Raw genomic sequence first — 17,148 nt, 5'->3', positions numbered from 1 at the left:
GTAGTTAGGCAATCGATTTTTGCACTGCAGGGCTACCGAGCCTCTGCCGCAGAACGGATGTAGAGGCGGATGTGCACATCCGCAAAAAGTGTACAATTTTTGGGATTCGCAAAAGCCCAACAACGATGAGCAAGAAGAGCAATGTGTGGCAGTTCTTCTACAAGGCCTCCGATACGGTGGCCACCTGCTGTATTTGCAACAGAAACTACTCAAGGAAGGGCCGCGGCACTACCTGCTTGCGGAACCATTTGAAGAGCAAGCACCCAGGAGAGTTCCTAACTCTCTCCGAAGACATCAAGTACCTGGATTTGGTGAAGAGAGAGATCTCTAACAGCTCTCCACAGCATCCCACGACGCAGTTGGAGTTAAATTTGCACGTAAGTAGGATAAAATAAATGGCGAATTCAAAATCTAAACTTCTGTTAATATCTTTAGTCAAATACTTTCACATGGGAGTTGATTCCCAGATCCTTATATATTTAAGTGTCTGTATATCCCGATTGTTTTGATAAATGATTTAGCCGTAATTACAAAAGTCAATTGAAAAACTTCTGTAATTTATTAAGGAGTTCAATGATAGGGCTGTAGCGGATGCGGATATATCCGCGTAGAGTCCCGCTAAAAATATGTGTAGCACACTTTTGTTATCCGGCTATTGGTAGAAAAAATTATTAAATTTTAATTTACAAAACTAAGAGATGTTAATACATTACAATTAATAAAGATATTTAAATGTTATTAAACTTAAATTTAGGAATCAGATCCAGATCCTTTGGACACCGAAGGCGTTTCCTGCAGTGCGCGCTGTGATGAGAAGTTGGCACTCATGCTTTTAAACCACTCCTTTGATTTCATTGAAGGACCCGAATTCAAAATCTAAACTTCTGTTAATATCTTTAGTCAAATACTTTCACATGGGAGTTGATTCCCAGATCCTTATATATTTAAGTGTCTGTATATCCCGATTGTTTTGATAAATGATTTAGCCGTAATTACAAAAGTCAATTGAAAAACTTCTGTAATTTATTAAGGAGTTCAATGATAGGGCTGTAGCGGATGCGGATATATCCGCGTAGAGTCCCGCTAAAAATATGTGTAGCACACTTTTGTTATCCGGCTATTGGTAGAAAAAATTATTAAATTTTAATTTACAAAACTAAGAGATGTTAATACATTACAATTAATAAAGATATTTAAATGTTATTAAACTTAAATTTAGGAATCAGATCCAGATCCTTTGGACACCGAAGGCGTTTCCTGCAGTGCGCGCTGTGATGAGAAGTTGGCACTCATGCTTTTAAACCACTCCTTTGATTTCATTGAAGGACCCGGGTTCGTAAATTTTGTTAGAGTGCTGCAGCCGAGATATGTGATCCACTCAAGGAGTTACTATGAGAATATACTGTGTAAGGATATACACATGAAAATGCAACAGCACATTAAGGAGCAGGTGGATCTGCTGGATGCTGTCTCGTTATCTACTAGTCTTTGGCGGGGTGACAAAGGTGAAGGACTGCTGAGCCTGTCTTGTTCTGGAATATCAATGGATTTTCAGACGCACCGCTTTGTGTTGAAGTGTGAGGCTTTAAATTACGAAAGGACTTCTAAAGTTGCATGTTGTATTCGAGATCTAATACCCAGCTTGGCGATAGAGGTTCCCAAAGAGAAGACACATTGCATCATCAGGGATGAGATGACGGCTCTGCCAGGATCACTGCCCGATTGCTGTGTTAATCGTCTGCAGATGTGCGTGAGATTTGCTTTACAGTCGAACGAATCGCTTCAGAATCTGTCATCGAAGTGCAAGCAAATAATTGACCATTTTGCTTCTTGTAAGATGGCCCACGATCATCTAAAATTTATTCAAGAGATCCGCCTAACGAGAGATCCGTGTACACTTTTACCTCATGATTCTTTTAAATGGAATTCAACCTTCCAGATGATGGCCAGCGTGTTCAAGATGAAAGATGCTATCTCCCTATATTGCGAACAGTACAGTCTGGTTCAAATATATCCTGATGAATGGGTAGACATTGATTTGTGCAACAAAGTAATGCAACCTTGTGAGGAAATTATTAGGATCTGGAGTAATCCATCAACGTCAACATCTTCGGTAATTCCACTAGTGGCCGCTTTGCGGGATTCACTTCGAACAGATGTCCACAATTTTGTTTCCTCTGTGGTAAGGCTTTATTGTTCTGAGTAAAGAGTATTTGTTAAAATTTTACGTTTTTTTAATGTTTAGACTATTTGCAGTTTTGCAAGAAAGTTGCTTGAAGAACTGGAAATGAAGTTCTCCCATGTCACCAGCGACATTAAATTTTTGATGGCCACCTATTTGGATCCGAGGTATAAGCAAGCCTTCTTTACCGAGCGAGAGGAGCAGTTGGTGGCCAACGAAGTTTTGCAGCTGCTCGCCAGAGTGCAAGAAGACCGCAATGGCCAGATGCCTTTGAAAATAATCAAAGTAACAGCCCCAATATCCGATAAAAATGAATCAAAGATTGACAGTATACTTGACAATATGCTGACGACTGGCTCTACTAATTCTCAACAGGCAACAACATCGTTTGGCTCCCATTCGCAGATTAAGAATCTACTATATTTATATAACTCCGAGCCTAGAATAGATAGGAACATGGATCCCTTGATGTGGTGGAAGACAAACATAAAATACAGTTCTATGTATGCCATAGTTCGAAAATATTTATCAGCTCCAGCCGCAAGTGTGGCTAGTGAAAGCTTATTTAGGGAGTCCGCACACTTGTTTTGCGATATGAAAACGGGATTAAGCTTCGAAAATGCATCTAAAATATTGCTAATAAAGTCTAACTTTATATATTGGGACAGCAAGGAGTAATGTTAATAATAAGATGTAAACTTTAAATACTTTATGTTCATAATTTAAGCATTAAACTTAAAACTAGTTGATCGCCCGGAACGTTTTGTTTTGCCCTTAGGCTGAATGTTTCCCATCGGGTCCTAGCCCCTGTAATCGGGATCATTGTGCTCCTCGTCGTCTTCCTCCTCCTCCTCTTCTTCATCTAAATTTTGAATTCGTTTTTAGTTTTGTTGACGTATAATAAAATAAAAACTTTGAAAATCTTACCATGATCACGACGTTTACGTGTGTAGGCCCGCTTGCTGGCGACTGGCGCTTGATCAGTTTCGCCATGCAGCAGAGAATTGCGATATAAGATCAATGGCTGCCATTCCTCAGCTCTGCTGGATGGCATGGCCGGTGGTATGATCTTATCTAGGAAACCCATGATCACCTTCTTATCTTGCTTCAGCAGCTTATAGTTGAACTCGTTCAGAACCTCCAAAAACAGCACACGTGTTGGAGCTCGCACCGGATCATCAGGTTCCTTGTTGGCAGCAAAATAAATGCCACCTCGATGAATGGCAGCCACAGATTCGCGATTCTTAATAGCATCAAATCCAAATGTGAGAGCAAATCTCTTAGCTAACTCTTTGAGGTCCACAAACTCTTGCGAGCTCTTTGAAACAGTTCCATCCTCATTTTGCTCCTGCAGACTCTTGAAAACCGTGATTAGGCTCAACAGAAGGGTCATGGCAAAGTTTACTTTGTTTATCTCACGAGCCTTGCCTAATGTAGCTTTGATAATGTCGCCATAATCGTTGTAGCACTAAAATAAATAGTTTGTGATTAATACCACACAGTTGTTAAATAAATTTCCCATCTTGGAGATATTTTCGTTCTTCCTTACTCACCTTGACATAATATTTAAAAATGCTTGCAGCTCGCATTGTTGGTATAATATTGTACACTACCAGCTTGCAGTAACATGCTAAGAAGTTGCGTTTCTTATGCAGTTCCTCGATTCTCGTTTCATCTTGGGCCACATCTTGCTTAAGGGAAAAAACATAGTGTTGCACAAAATTGTCCAAGATGAGATGCTCATCCATTCGCGACTTGTACTGCAATCCACGAATGTGTTCTATCTCACTGCGAGCTAACTTGTCAGAGAAGATGATCAGAAGATCACAGATTGACTGGTATGCCTGCAAACTCAATAATTATATTTTCTAAAAATTAATGTAAGTTTTTAATAACGAACCGCCTCTTGAATCTGCACTGTGGGACCATCGCGGGTTAGCTCAAAACAGGCTGCCATGAATGTATCTAAATTGCTGCGAAGTTCGGCCACTACCTCGGCCACATTGAGCGACTCGCAATCGTTCTCCACGTAGTAGAGTCCCCAGCTGATGGAGAAGTAACATGCCTCTATGCAATAGGCTAATGCTTCGTTGGGCAGACATCGGTCAACGTTCTCTTTGGACTGGGCCTCCTCGACGTCTTGAAACAGGGACTTAAACAGATCCCAGGGATTGAGGTTGTGCGAGGAGTACAAGATAGATAGGACCTTTAGGGTGATGGTTATGTTGTAAATGTCATCCTCATTAGGGGTCTCTTCTCCTGTGAAAACAATAAATTTTTGAAAAGAAATTATTTGGGTTTTAATAGGTATGTTTATAAATACCTTGAATGAGGTTGCGCCACTCCTCGATAGCGTCCTTGTACTTGTTCACCGCACTCTCAATTATGTTGGATCTGGCGATGTTGCATCTAGTATAGGTGGCACTTCCCTCGGCACATAGACATTCAAGAGTTTTTGCGCATGTTTCCAGCACCTCGCGTCCCGTGTGCATGCTCATTACCTGATTGATACGATCTAACAAAGCCTGTAAATTGCTCTCTTGTCGATTGGTGGTGTACAGATTAAGATCGAAGTACTGGGGTACTGCAAGAAGGTTCGCCAACTTCTCGCTGTCCGCCTGATACTTCTCCAGCAGCGATGGCAAAGTGACAATAAAGTGTTCGGTTAACTTGGCCTTTTCATCTTGAATAGCCTTTAATTCCTTAGCACTAAGCGTAAATTTTCGATTACTAGCGCGCCCGACCGGGATTTCTCCAGTGGCTGATTGTTTAACACTGCTGACCATGATCTCAATGAGCGTGGATTCCTGCTTGTTGTCGAGGACCTCCTCGTTCGGACCAGGCTCTTCCAGCAGCAGATCCGTCATACATTCCCAGTCCCTAACCATGTCATTGCTATCTATGAACGAATCCACGAGATAAGCGCCATGCTCGTGGAGCTCGGACTCGATAAAGAACTGCACCAAGTCCCGAACCAGCGGAGTATTGGGCATCCGTACTTTGCCACGTTTGGTCTTTGTCTCTTCCATGTCAGCAGTTAAATGGAACAAGCGAACGTTTAAAAACTCGGCGGCTGCCTGGGCCACACCACGATGAGAGGAGTAAACCAACTCGTAGACGATTTCACAATCCTTGTCAGCCAAAATCTCTGGGTGAATTCTGAAAATAAAAATTAATATCTCTCAAATTAATCCTTCTGCTTTAGATAACACTTTAGGATTGCACTAAATTCAATTGAACATACTTCAAAATACTGATCACCAGTTTGACGGCATGAACGGACACCTCGAACTCCTTGTCCAGGGTCATGGCCACAATCCTGTCCTTAAACTTGGACGTAAACAATTCTAGTTTGCCCTTGAGTTCTTCCTTCTCGTACAGCGGCAGCAACGACTGTAGGCAGCGCAAACGCACCTCCCCGATCTTGTCGTGGAGTGTCCATCCGATGTACTTTAGGTACGAGTCGTCAAGAAAGTTTTGCGGATAGTTCTCCATCCAAATGCCAATCTCGGCCATACAAATTGCACGTATGTCTGGGAGACTGTCCCGGTAGCGGTGGACAAACACAGATTTAAACATGTAGGTTAACATGCTTTTTATTTCGTCCATATTCTCTTCTAGTTCGGACCGTTTTGTCATTAGCGAGTCCAAGCGGTCAGAAGCCCGCCGATCGCGAGACTACAATAAGTTAAGATAAGTAATAAAATCTTTGTCAATAATTTCAGTCCCACCTTTACTCGTTCAGCTTCAAATTGCTTCGCAGCGTTGTCAAAGTTATTCGAAACAAGTAGGGCCACATCCACCAATGCTGTCATCAGCTTCATGGCTGCCAAAGTGGCCGTGTGTCGGAAGGCACGCACCTGAGAATCCGACAGTCCTGTAAGCAGGGAAATTACGTTATCCATCAAAAACTGGTCGTAGATGATGGAGTACTGGCACTGCTTCACCAGCGTTTGAACGAAATCGCAGAAATTATTTTTAAATTTTCGCCACTGAGTTCCGGTCATGATCAAGGGATATTCTCCACTTTCCTGTAATATTTAACAGTTAGATATGGAGCAATGTGGACATTTCCAATGGACTTACCTCGTCAAACTCCTCAGTCATTCGTCGGATAATGGCTGTGTGATCCACAGGATACTGTATATCCTCGGATATTTTGCCCTTGCAGCCGCTAGCGTTTATGAAGAACTGCATCAATGCGACCAGCGCTGTTTCCCGGTTTGCTTTGTACTGTTCAATCCACTGGTCAACAATGCTCTGGAATGAGAGGCCCGAATATTAATTGTTCGATTGCAAAGCAAATGGATTTCCTACGGCAATGGGATTCTTGGAGTGGCGCACAATGTAGTACAGACTATTCTCGTCTGTGGTAATCTCCCGTTCATTGTCGATCCGCTCATGTTGTCCTTTGTCCACAGGCTCCTTGCGCGGCCGGTCAACGCGTTCCTTGCGCTCTGCTGGTCCCTTACGGGTGGCTGGTGTCTTTCGTTTGCGCGCTATTGGCGCGAAAAAGTCATCCTCGTCGTCATCAATTATGGGAGGTTTATCGCGAACACCGCCCCGTGCACGTAATCTGGTCATCCGCTTGGTGGGACTATCCGCATCCGAGGTGCTTTCGTTTAAAGCATCGCTAAAACAAATAAATCACATTATTTAGAAAAACAGAAATGGTGGGAAACCAGAGTGTTGCACCTATGCAATTCGTCGTACTCCGGAGGCGGATCATCCATCCGTATGCGCTTTCCCCCGCGACGCGCCATCATTGTAAATATTTCACTGGATCCTGATTGGTATGTTTGGGTCAAATTATTAAGTGTTAAATAAATCAACACAATTTTGACCAAATGCGTCCGCTTATAACAAGTGATGGTACACCCCTAACAATATAATGGGAAAAATATCGATAGACAAGGGCTGTACTTAATGATAAATAGTCAAAATAAGAATTACCAACTGTGTACATTTCAAAGCAAAATTATAATACTAATTTCTCCATAAAAATGTATTTATCCATAAGCATTCCAGCGAAATTTTGTTTTAAATATTTTCTGCAGTGTTAAATAGCTGTCCAGCCCTGCATACATCGATAGCAACGACTAGCCGCAACGCTTCACCAAAAGGAAGAAGAAGAACAACAACAAGATTTTACTGAGCTACAACGTAAAGAAATTAAAATCATTATAATATGACAGACTTTGGAGGAGATTCTGGTGGACGGCTAAAGGGCGTAACTATAGTCAAACCCATTGTATACGGGAACATAGCAAGATCCTTCGGTAAGAAACGGGAGGAGGACGGACACACACATCAGTGGAAGGTCTATTTGAAGCCCTACTTCAATGAGGACATGTCCATTTATGTGAAAAAGGTGCACTTTAAGCTGCACGAAAGTTACGCCAATCCGAACAGGATCGTTGTGAAGCCGCCCTACGAGATCACGGAGACGGGTTGGGGCGAATTCGAAGTGGTAATCAAAATCTACTTCAACGATCAGTCGGAACGCCCAGTTACGTGCTACCACATCCTGAAGCTCTTTCAGTCGCCCGTCGTTGATGGCGAGCTCACTTCCAGCACCACTATGGACACCAAGAAGGGTCTGGTCTCGGAGTCCTACGAGGAGATCGTCTTCCAAGAGCCCACACAGATCATGCAGCATTTTCTGTTGCTCTCAGAACAGAGCGCCAATGGGCTTTTATCCCATGACACTGACTGTAACTACGATCTAATCACTATACTTGTATTAGTAACTTAAATATTTACTTTTCTAGTTGAGGAAAAAAAAACGAAAACGCTGGACAACATTGTCAATGTGAAACAGAAGGTCAAAGGGGAGATCGTTACACTTAAGGACAAACTAAAGCTGGCACGTGAGACCATATCTAAATTTAAGGCAGAATTGGCCAAGGTGCAAAAGCAACCTGCGTAATATATACATATGTACACCGTTTCTGCTGAAAAGCTATTGAAACATTTTAGAAATCAATTTCATTGGTTTTAAGAACCTATGTGTAAGTTATTAAAAAGAGGATACAATAATGAATTATGTTTTCGACTAAGCTATTTTATACTCTATACTATTTTATTAAGATTTTTCGTTAAGTGCGAATTCAAACTAAACCAAAATATTCATTTTTCTTTTCTTGAAGTACATTTTGCGATATATCGATGACTATCGATGTGAAAAGTTATGGATTAGCTGAAGCTTTCTGTTCTGAATATACAATACCGTTTTTCTTAATATCAAGATGACTTAAATGATGAGTGCCTGCTGTAAGAGCCCAAGCTTTCTTCAACCTTGAGCATAAATTTTAATAACTCTCCTTATAGTCAAATTATAGAGTATCTGGAGCTCGAAGAACAACTTATTCTATGGCAGGCTACTGAGTCCTTTTCACGTTTAAATAAGGTTGTTTCAAGCTTTTGGCAGAACCAAAACAAACACTCTTTACATTGGAAAACATTTAAAAATAAGGCGGTACTTCTTTATAACTTTCTGGAGTGCATCAGTTCTACGATAGTGAACGTAACTCTCGAAGATTTTCCCATAGATCAGCTGTATGTTTTCAGAAGTCATTGTTTTCCGATGGCTCGGATTCTGGACTATTCGGTAAAAAAATCCGATGTTGACGATGATATAGAGAGTCTGGTAAATTGCTTTCCCCTCATAGAGTCCTTTAAAGCCAGAATTGAAGGTAAGGACCATACCTTTGAAATACTAAACGGCCATCATGTCGCCAGATGGAAGCACCTTCGAAGACTGGACATAATTGGTGCTTCCAGACACTGGAAAACAAAATGTTTTCAAAAAATATGCCAGATATTGCCCCTACAGTTTTTGAGCGTCGCGTGGAGAGAATCGGAGGAAGACGACTATGTGGAGGCTATATTAAAATTACAGGAACTTGAAGAACTGCAACTGGAGCTCAATCTCGTCAGTAGGGAAAATACAAACAAGCTATTGACTTTGCCAAAGTTGCGAAAACTTCGCATTGATGAATTTAAAGACGTGGAGAATTTTTTGGATAGCATAGTCGAAATGCGGAGACAGGATGTTGTGGCACTCACCTGCAACGAGAACTTTTGGCTCTGGCTTACTCCCAACCGCTTTCAAAATGTGCGAAAAGTTTCCATAATTAATGAAGGAGTGGTGGATGGACTATGGTGTGCACAAAGTTTTAAAAACGCTATTAACGAATTTCCAAGATTAACAGAATTGTATTTGGAGAACATAACCATTTGGGAGACTGGTGATGCATTTTGGGACATGGTATACTCCTGTCCTCAACTCCAACTTTTACAATTGCAAAACCACGAGGTAGAGGATGGATTCTTAGAGTTCAGTGCGTCGACTATGAACAAGGCTTTATATCAGCGCAAAAAGCGTTTGGTCATACATTTTTCTAAAACTTGTCAGAAGGATTTGGTAAGTAATTTACTTGCTTTTATTTGAACAAGCCTAATGTTTATTTTATTCATAAGATTTTGCAGCTTTATAATCATTCCATGCTAAAGATTTTATTTAAAGTCATCAAGGATGCTTATCCAAATTTGATTGGTGGCCTTCTAGAACTGGAATTTACGACTAGAAAGGTTTTGTAAGCAAACAAATTATATATACATTTTATAAAATAATTAAATTGAACTCTAAATTAATATTTTAAAGTTTTTAAGATTTACGTATATTGTTGTCGCATAATAAAAGCAAAATATGCAAAATCCACTACTGAGATCCAATTCTCATTTGGAAAAAAAATAAAAGTTATTAAGTTAGCTTGTTTAATAAAACATTTTATCAAGAATATGGCAGTTTAAAACTTCTGACCAAAATAAAAGTACATTATAATAATAATTATTGGCACATTGATAATTAAATAATAATAACTTGTATTTTAACAGTTTGCTAAATAAATAGGTGTACGGTTTGAAAAAGCTTGTAAAAGATTTTCGTATGTATGGAATGTATGCTGCGCTAAATAAAGACAAATGACTAGCAACGTGACTAATCTATTAATTATTACCAAGAAGGATGTAAATTATTTCTTTTGTAATGAAAAAGAAAATTTCGAGCAGCCCAGGGCTCCTGAAAGTCCTGCAATGAAAAGTAGAGCAGCCTGCTTCATTTTCAGTGTGTAACTGAGTTGGGCTCCGCTCTGTAGGGACTTTTTAAGCCTTTCTTCGATGCTAATACTATTAGCTAGTCGTTACATAAGTAGTCTAGATCTCCGTTTCAAATATTATTAGTCAGACATCCGCAAATTGGATTTCATGATATAATTATAAATTATAGATTTACAACGTACAATCTTTTATATATTTTTTTGTCGAGAACTTTTTTAATTCACACTTTTGGTTGGGTGTTGGTTATAGCTATAATACAACGAATATTTGTTAAATTACACAACAAATAGCAGTAGATGACTAAATAACAAATTTGTTTATCGTAATTGATAACACTATGTTTGATAGGATCTGGAGGATTTTTTTCCATTTCGACTAGAAGTTGATAGTGTTTGAAAAACATTTAAGAGAAAACAATTTTTATTTCTATCGTGTTGATAGTTGATAGAAAAATAAAAAAAATGACTCCAGGACCTTTCAAAAATGGCAAAGACCACGTTAAATATTACAATTAAGTTTTAAATGTTGTTTAAGGATATGGATAATCAATGAAAAAAGTAAATTTTTAGTAACGTAATAGTTTTATATTTATGAACTGATGGTAAAAATATGGTGACCAAAACATTTTCCTTGTTCCTGCAAGGGTATATAACTGTCGGCTTACCAACGTTATCTTCCTTACTTGTTCACATATACATAGAACAAATATAAATTTAGCTGTTCAACAATACCAAGGCCGACTGTAGCTCATTGAACCAGTGAATTTTGAACCAGTGATTTCCACCGGCTCGTCGGCGAACGAATCAATGCAGATGAACCAGCGTCCCGGTTCCAAATCCAGTTCCAGCATCCCCACAGAATAATAAATGCCATTGTTTATTTGACTTGTTGAGTGCATGTGCTTGTCCGGTGGCTTCGGGTCCCGATCGAAGCCCAAATTACAGATACATTGATTTTATGGACCTGGATCGTTACACGTTAATGTGGCTCACGATTCCACATACACACACAGACATATATAAGCCATAAGTGATGCGCGATTGCCAAGAGTAAAAACTGTTAACTGCGCAAACGCAACCGCGTTTTTTGACCCAGAACCAATCGAAAAACGTAGAAGAAAGGTAAGTTGATGGATTTATCAATGTTTCGGATTCTGATATTTTCGGGTGAGCCCCGTCACTTGCAGCAGCCCCCTTAATGACGCTGCTCACATCCTCGCTGCTGCTCTTTTCGCTGCTGACGTCGCGACTCGAAGCAATTCCGGTTTCAGAGAAATCCCCCGCTCACCCTTCACCTGGCGTGCGAATTCTTCGCGCACCCGAATCTTTGGTGGCGCCCCTCGGAGACGAGGTGGTGCTGGAGTGCGAGACCAGTTTGCAACCAGAGCGCTTCGAGTGGAGCCACCGATCTAGCAAGTCCCCAGGAGGCGGGTTCAAATACCTTCGGACAGGCAACTCCAAGGCGAATGTATCCCACGAGGCGGCTATTTCGCGGCTCAGGGTGCTCGTCCGACCGGACACTCTAGGGGAGTACCGATGTATTGGCTGGTTCGGTCCCCTGGTGGTCACCTCCACCACGGCCCGACTGGAGATGGCCAGCACTAGCCTAGTGGGCCCAAAGGAATCGGTTTCACCCCTCCAATGGCGGGTCGCTGCAGGGAATTCGGTGCTCTGGCCCTGCGGTCAGCAGGTGCAATCCAATCCATCTGCCACTTGGTCTTACTACCGGAATGGAGTGGAAATTAAAGCCGAATTCCCCGGAACTAGTGGAAATGTCTTTCTGACCAATGTATCCTCCGAGTCCTCAGGCAGCTATTCTTGTCAGGCCACGAACCCTGCCTCTGGCGAAAGAATCCAGCCGTCCGCATCGCTGCACCTGCAGGTTACTTCAACCCAGAGGTCGCAAAGCAATTCCCCACATTGGCTCAAGGGCCAGCCCAACTCCCAAACAATAACGGCCCGAGAAGGAAGCTCGCTCCTGCTGATGTGCCCTGGGGTTGGCTCACCGCCACCCACTGTTGTCTGGAGCAGTCCCGATGTACTGGGAGCTGTTAAAAACAGGCGTTCAAAAGTATTTGACCATGCTTTGGAGATATCAGACATCCAAGTTCAGGATGCAGGCACCTATATCTGTTTCCAGGACAATGGAGTGCGTCCCGCGCTGGAGCACTATATACAAGTGCGCGTACAGCGTCCGCCGCAAATTGTGCGACCACCTTCGGCGAATCTTACCAACGAGGGTGAACGGTTGCAGCTGGAGTGCGAAGCCACGGGAGTCCCTACGCCAGAGATCTACTGGCTCCTGAACGGACACAGCAGCACAGATGATACGGAGGCTGAACTGTCCAATAATATTCTGATACTGCACAGTGTCCTGAAGCGTCATGCCGGCTATGTGCAGTGTTTTGCCCGAAATAGTCTGGGAGAGCACAGTGCGGGAACCCTGCTACAAGTTAATCCCAAGCAGATCCAAGAGCCGAGAGAATCGGGAGGAATCCACCGACCGAAGCCTAACCAGGGGCCCAAGCAGAAGCAGATGTTTCCACCATCTCCCCCAAATGTTACCCGACTGACCGATGAATCCGTGATGCTCCGCTGGATGGTGCCTCGCAACGACGGATGGCCTATTGTCATCTTTAAGGTGCAGTACCGCATGATGGGAAAGAGCAAGAACTGGCAGACCACCAACGATAATATACCCTACGGAAAACCCAAATGGAACTCGGAGATGGGCAAAAGTTTTACCGCCTCGGTGACAGACTTGAAGCCCCAGCACACCTATCGTTTTCGCATTCTAGCTGTCTACTCCAACAACGATAACAAGGAAAGCAATAAATCAGCCAAGTTTTACCTCCAGCCAGGAGCAGCACTTGATCCAATGCCAGTGCCGGAGCTATTGGAGATCGAGGAACATTCGGAAACAGCAGTGGTACTGCACTGGAGTTTGGCCAGCGATGCGGATGAAGATCTGATCACAGGATACTACGCTTACTATCGCCCCTCGTCCTCAGCGGGCGAATATTTCAAGGCCACCATTGAGGGAGCCCAAGCGAGGAGCTTTAAAATCGCGCCCCTGGAAACGGCCACCATCTACGAGTTCAAGCTGCAGTCCTTTAGCGCCGTCTCCGCTTCCGAATTCAGTGCCCTCAAGCAGGGACGCACACAGCGTCCCAAGACCAGCACCACCGAGGAGCCAATCCAACCAATGGGTGACCGAGATACGACCACGCCCAGTCACAACGAGACGTTCAGCATGAGTCCCATGCTGACAGGTACAATTTGTGGCGGAGCAGTCCTTATCCTACTTTTAGTCAGCACTTGCTTGTGCGTATGCCGGCGAAAGAGTTCTCGAGGCAGGGGAAACAATCAAAACAAGCCGAGAATGGCGGATCTACGGGAAGATTTCGTGCCACTGGGAAACTGCTCGCCCTCTAAGCAGCGCCAGCGAACCCGTCACATACATATCACCCTCAATCCGCTGGCTCAACAGCAGCAGCAGGCGATGGAGGAGAAGAACGACAGCGAACAGGATGTGGCTTACTACCAGCGACAGTCCAGCTACGACTACGATCCCGGCCTGCGGAGGATGTCCTCTTCCTCGCTGCGTCGCTCACAACGCACGCTGGAACGTGCCGGCGGCAGTAATGGCTCTAACAATGGAAACAATAACAATCTAAATCAATCCTCAGAGGTAGGTCCAGTCGAAAATCCCGGTAAGCCGGGTCGTGTACTAAAGAAGCGTCCCCGGTTGTCCAGTCGCTCCGAGAACCTTTCTTCCGGCAGCCTTAACAGCGTGGGCGTGTAATCGCAATCTCGTGATCTTTAGTCTGTACATCCTTAAGGCCGATGTATCATGCTATTCCTCTACCTCTGTTTTATCTACCATTTTGAATGACAAAACCCTTACTGTTTGTACTTATACGAATACCACATAGAGTTAAGGTACTTAAATAGACATCACTAGATTTATGCATGCATGATCGTTTAAGAACATAGCATTATGTCCATTCTATGGTAAGTCTTCCAAGTTTCGCGATAAGATCCCAATCTGTACTGATAGCTTCTTAATGACCTTTACAAAAATGACAATAAAGCTTGTAGCTTCATCTTTTTACCTTATTCGAATTTTTTAAAATAACAAAAAATAGTTTTAACATTAAAAAAAATAATGTCTAGCTTGGGCAATCCTGTAAACTTTACACTCTCGGTGCGATTCGTCACTACAGGGACTGCGGGATGAAATTATTATGCCACAGAAAAGCTGTCACGTTTGTGCAACCATAAAGGTTACTGTTAAAATTTATATTAATCGAAGGGTATTGATTTTTTTTTAATTTATGTACATACCAAGACTTTTATAAAAAATTGCGGTTAAAGTAAAGACAAGAAGAAAGTTGAAAGAAAGTATAAACGTTACTAGTAGAGTGAAAGAGATTACATTTTTTTGTTTTAATTTACCTTCTAACCTGTCCACGAAACCATTTTAATTTTTAAGACAGGATCACAGAACTAATACGGTTTGCCGTGATTGTTTCTTTACCAATAAGCTATTGCCTATAGAATGCAGTTTGTATGTTTTTGGGTACAAACAAATCGACCCAATCGTCTGGGCAAACATGCTTTACAGTTAGGTTTCAGTTTGCTTAAATTTATTAGGAAAATAAAACTGGTGTTAGCTTCCCGCCAAAAAATCAAATTCAATTTAAATAAAAATCTCATATTATGGTATTTTTATGGTATATCAAAAAGTTCAGCGGTATATTGCGGTGTGGCGTTAGGTATTTTATCGACAAGCAAAGGCGTTTGGGATTTAATAAGCTGTCAGCCAATAATTGGGTCGTCGTCAAAATTTCTATTAGTATCGTTTTTTCTATACATATTTTGGCCGAAAAATCAAATGAAGCGGTTAAGCTAAGGTCCAAGCTGCTCCAATCCCGCACAGAACGTAAGCCCCGGTTATTAGCTCGAAAAGTCACCAAATGCACGACTTCCCATTGTTTTTGCAGAGCCCGAAGCAGAGGGCCTGGCCTCAAAAACAATAGAAATCATTAAATCGCAACCGCACTGGGCAGGATGTCGAACCTATCCGTGGGCCAGATGATAATGGACGCGCAGCGCATGGCCAGCCGGGTCAAGGACCTGGACGCTCTAGGTACGGCACTCCTGGAGGAGGCGGAGACGAACAATCGGCTGGTGGAGAGCCTGCGACAATACCAGGACGACATAGAATCACTTAACCGCATCTCGAACAACAAGACCAACGCGGACATGGTCAATCGTATCCAGCAGCAGAACATCAACAGCTCGGAGATCCTCAAGGAGAACCGCGAGCTAAAGATCTGCATTGAGGACTACGAGCGCGTCATGGAGCTGATGATGCAGAAGTATCGCGAGCATACTGTTTCCAAGGTCTTGGACAGCAAGTTCAGCTTCAAAGAGCTGTACAACGAGCGCATGTGGCAAGTGATCCGGGAGCAGCGCGAAAAGATAAACGAAATGGCCGCCGTAATGCAGCGGGCGGCCAGTGTGGACGACGGCGTAGTGCAGCGGGAACTGCAGACCATTTCCCAGCTGCGCCTGGAAAACGAAACGCTGCGGGAGCTGCTCCAGATTTCCAAGCAATACGGCTCCGCTCAGCGACCAATCCGCGAAAGCGACCACCTGCTAGAGGAAAAGGCCGTGCAGACGGACAGCCTGGCGGACGACTCCGCCGACGATCTGTCCATATCGGGCGCCTCGGTGGAGAACATAAACAACAACTCGGTTATCCAAATGTACAACAGCCCGGAACAGCCGGCAAAGGCCACCGCCGCCACGAACACATTCAACACTGCCCCAGTTCAAAGTCAAAGTGAATCACCAGCACCCTTTGTGGCGCTGGAAACTGCTGCGACGGCTGAGCAGCCGGTAGCCAACGAGAACAACAACGGACCTGCAGTCAACTCAACCAGTGCGCTGCCGCCAGCGACGACGCCAAACGAATCTGACGAGCATCAGGCGCCTGCAGCGCCCGCAACATGATAGGCGCAGGTGCTCCACGTTGTTGTTTCATTTGGACTTCTTTTCGATCGCAGCGCTGTTTTATATTCTTTACTCACCCAGTCACAAAACAGCCCGCAAATGAAGAGGGCACACATAACCTGCATTAGGTCTTAGCGATTGATAATCTCTAAGTAATTTATACATACGCATTACAGCATAATGTCCATACGCATTGTAAACAATGAAATTCATAATTCAAAGGAAAGAAACCCACTCACACACACACCAATGTAATGTACAATGTACTCTGTCGATTTTATGATTTCTAAATAAATTCAATAACAAATCGAGGATTAACCAAATCTTTGTCGATTTAAATTCATTTTATGCGACGCCAGCAGCGATTTTAATCTGAATGACTAAGTCAAATTGTATAATTTATTTATATGACTCACGGCTTAGCAAACAACTTTGCTTAATATTCATAAGTGCGACAAAAAAAAAAACAATGAATAAAATAACCAATTCTCATAAGGGCTGACTTTCCCGCAGCATTTCCATACAATTTTAAATGTTTACAAGAAAATTGAATAATTATAAAACATAAATTCGAATCTTCGAGTTATAGAAAGTTTAAGCTTCAATCTAATGAGCTTTTAATAAAAGCGATTTTTGATTACAAAGAGGGGTTCTTAAAAATGCATCTTTCATCTTTCAAAAACAAATAATAGTTTTCATGGGAAAGTAAACAGAGAGACGATTTTATTTCATTTAATAATTACTTCCATTTTTTTGTATAATGCCTTTAAAAGTATACTGCGATTCTTCATGAACATAACATTCAAAATCGTTAGGATAGATAAC

General features: G+C 42.5%; 5 protein-coding genes across 10 annotated transcripts; 4 read left to right on the top strand and 1 right to left on the bottom strand.

The window, feature by feature from the left end:
- Positions 1-69: 69 nt before the first annotated feature.
- Positions 70-2,941, top strand: LOC108050362 (E3 SUMO-protein ligase ZBED1). Its single transcript, XM_044459670.1, is given in 4 exon segments — positions 70-112; positions 115-377; positions 1,220-2,182; positions 2,246-2,941. Coding segments are annotated over 4 exon segments (1,884 nt in total). The 3' UTR covers positions 2,861-2,941.
- LOC108050361 (cohesin subunit SA-1) lies at positions 2,814-7,062 on the bottom strand. The gene is made up of 10 exons (XM_017132026.2): positions 6,878-7,062; positions 6,500-6,815; positions 6,269-6,442; positions 5,914-6,213; positions 5,427-5,860; positions 4,506-5,341; positions 4,083-4,441; positions 3,736-4,026; positions 3,110-3,650; positions 2,814-3,044 (listed from the first exon to the last, which is right to left on the bottom strand). Exons 1-10 carry the CDS (start codon positions 6,946-6,948, stop codon positions 2,983-2,985), a joined length of 3,384 nt encoding a protein of 1,127 aa, XP_016987515.1. The 5' UTR covers positions 6,949-7,062; the 3' UTR covers positions 2,814-2,982.
- A 225-nt stretch (positions 7,063-7,287) lies between these two features.
- On the top strand, positions 7,288-9,838 carry LOC108050363 (YEATS domain-containing protein 4). 5 transcript variants are annotated; one of them, XR_006417608.1, is made up of 6 exons: positions 7,288-7,896; positions 7,954-8,193; positions 8,332-8,455; positions 8,513-8,792; positions 8,854-9,608; positions 9,665-9,838. XR_006417608.1 is itself a non-coding variant. In XM_044459667.1 (3 exons), exons 2-3 carry the CDS (start codon positions 8,769-8,771, stop codon positions 9,782-9,784), a joined length of 960 nt encoding a protein of 319 aa, XP_044315602.1. In that variant the 5' UTR covers positions 8,332-8,455; positions 8,513-8,768; the 3' UTR covers positions 9,785-9,838. The 5 variants fall into 5 exon arrangements, 3 of the variants coding, with proteins under 3 accessions (XP_044315604.1, XP_044315602.1, XP_044315603.1); XR_006417607.1 differs by having other exon boundaries at positions 8,513-9,608; XM_044459667.1 differs by lacking the exons at positions 7,288-7,896; positions 7,954-8,193 and having other exon boundaries at positions 8,513-9,608.
- Positions 9,839-11,126: 1,288 nt separating this feature from the next.
- On the top strand, positions 11,127-14,421 carry LOC108050376 (interference hedgehog). 2 transcript variants are annotated; one of them, XM_017132047.1, is made up of 2 exons: positions 11,127-11,424; positions 11,493-14,421. In XM_017132047.1, exon 2 carries the CDS (start codon positions 11,501-11,503, stop codon positions 14,105-14,107), a length of 2,607 nt encoding a protein of 868 aa, XP_016987536.1. In that variant the 5' UTR covers positions 11,127-11,424; positions 11,493-11,500; the 3' UTR covers positions 14,108-14,421. The 2 variants fall into 2 exon arrangements, with proteins under 2 accessions (XP_016987536.1, XP_016987535.1); XM_017132046.1 differs by having other exon boundaries at positions 11,490-14,421.
- Positions 14,422-15,103: 682 nt separating this feature from the next.
- Positions 15,104-16,646, top strand: LOC108050381 (FGFR1 oncogene partner 2 homolog). The gene is made up of 2 exons (XM_017132054.1): positions 15,104-15,247; positions 15,309-16,646. The coding sequence occupies exon 2, from the start codon at positions 15,376-15,378 to the stop codon at positions 16,321-16,323; it is 948 nt and encodes a 315-aa protein (XP_016987543.1). The 5' UTR covers positions 15,104-15,247; positions 15,309-15,375; the 3' UTR covers positions 16,324-16,646.
- The last annotated feature ends 502 nt before the right edge of the window (positions 16,647-17,148 follow it).

This window comes from Drosophila rhopaloa, unplaced genomic scaffold, assembly GCF_018152115.1.
Source record: "Drosophila rhopaloa isolate 14029-0021.01 unplaced genomic scaffold, ASM1815211v1 contig_2, whole genome shotgun sequence".
NCBI classification, from domain to species: Eukaryota; Metazoa; Arthropoda; class Insecta; order Diptera; family Drosophilidae; genus Drosophila; species Drosophila rhopaloa.
The sequence above is the reverse complement of the archived record's forward strand: the minus strand, read 5'-3'. Positions and strand labels throughout refer to the sequence as shown.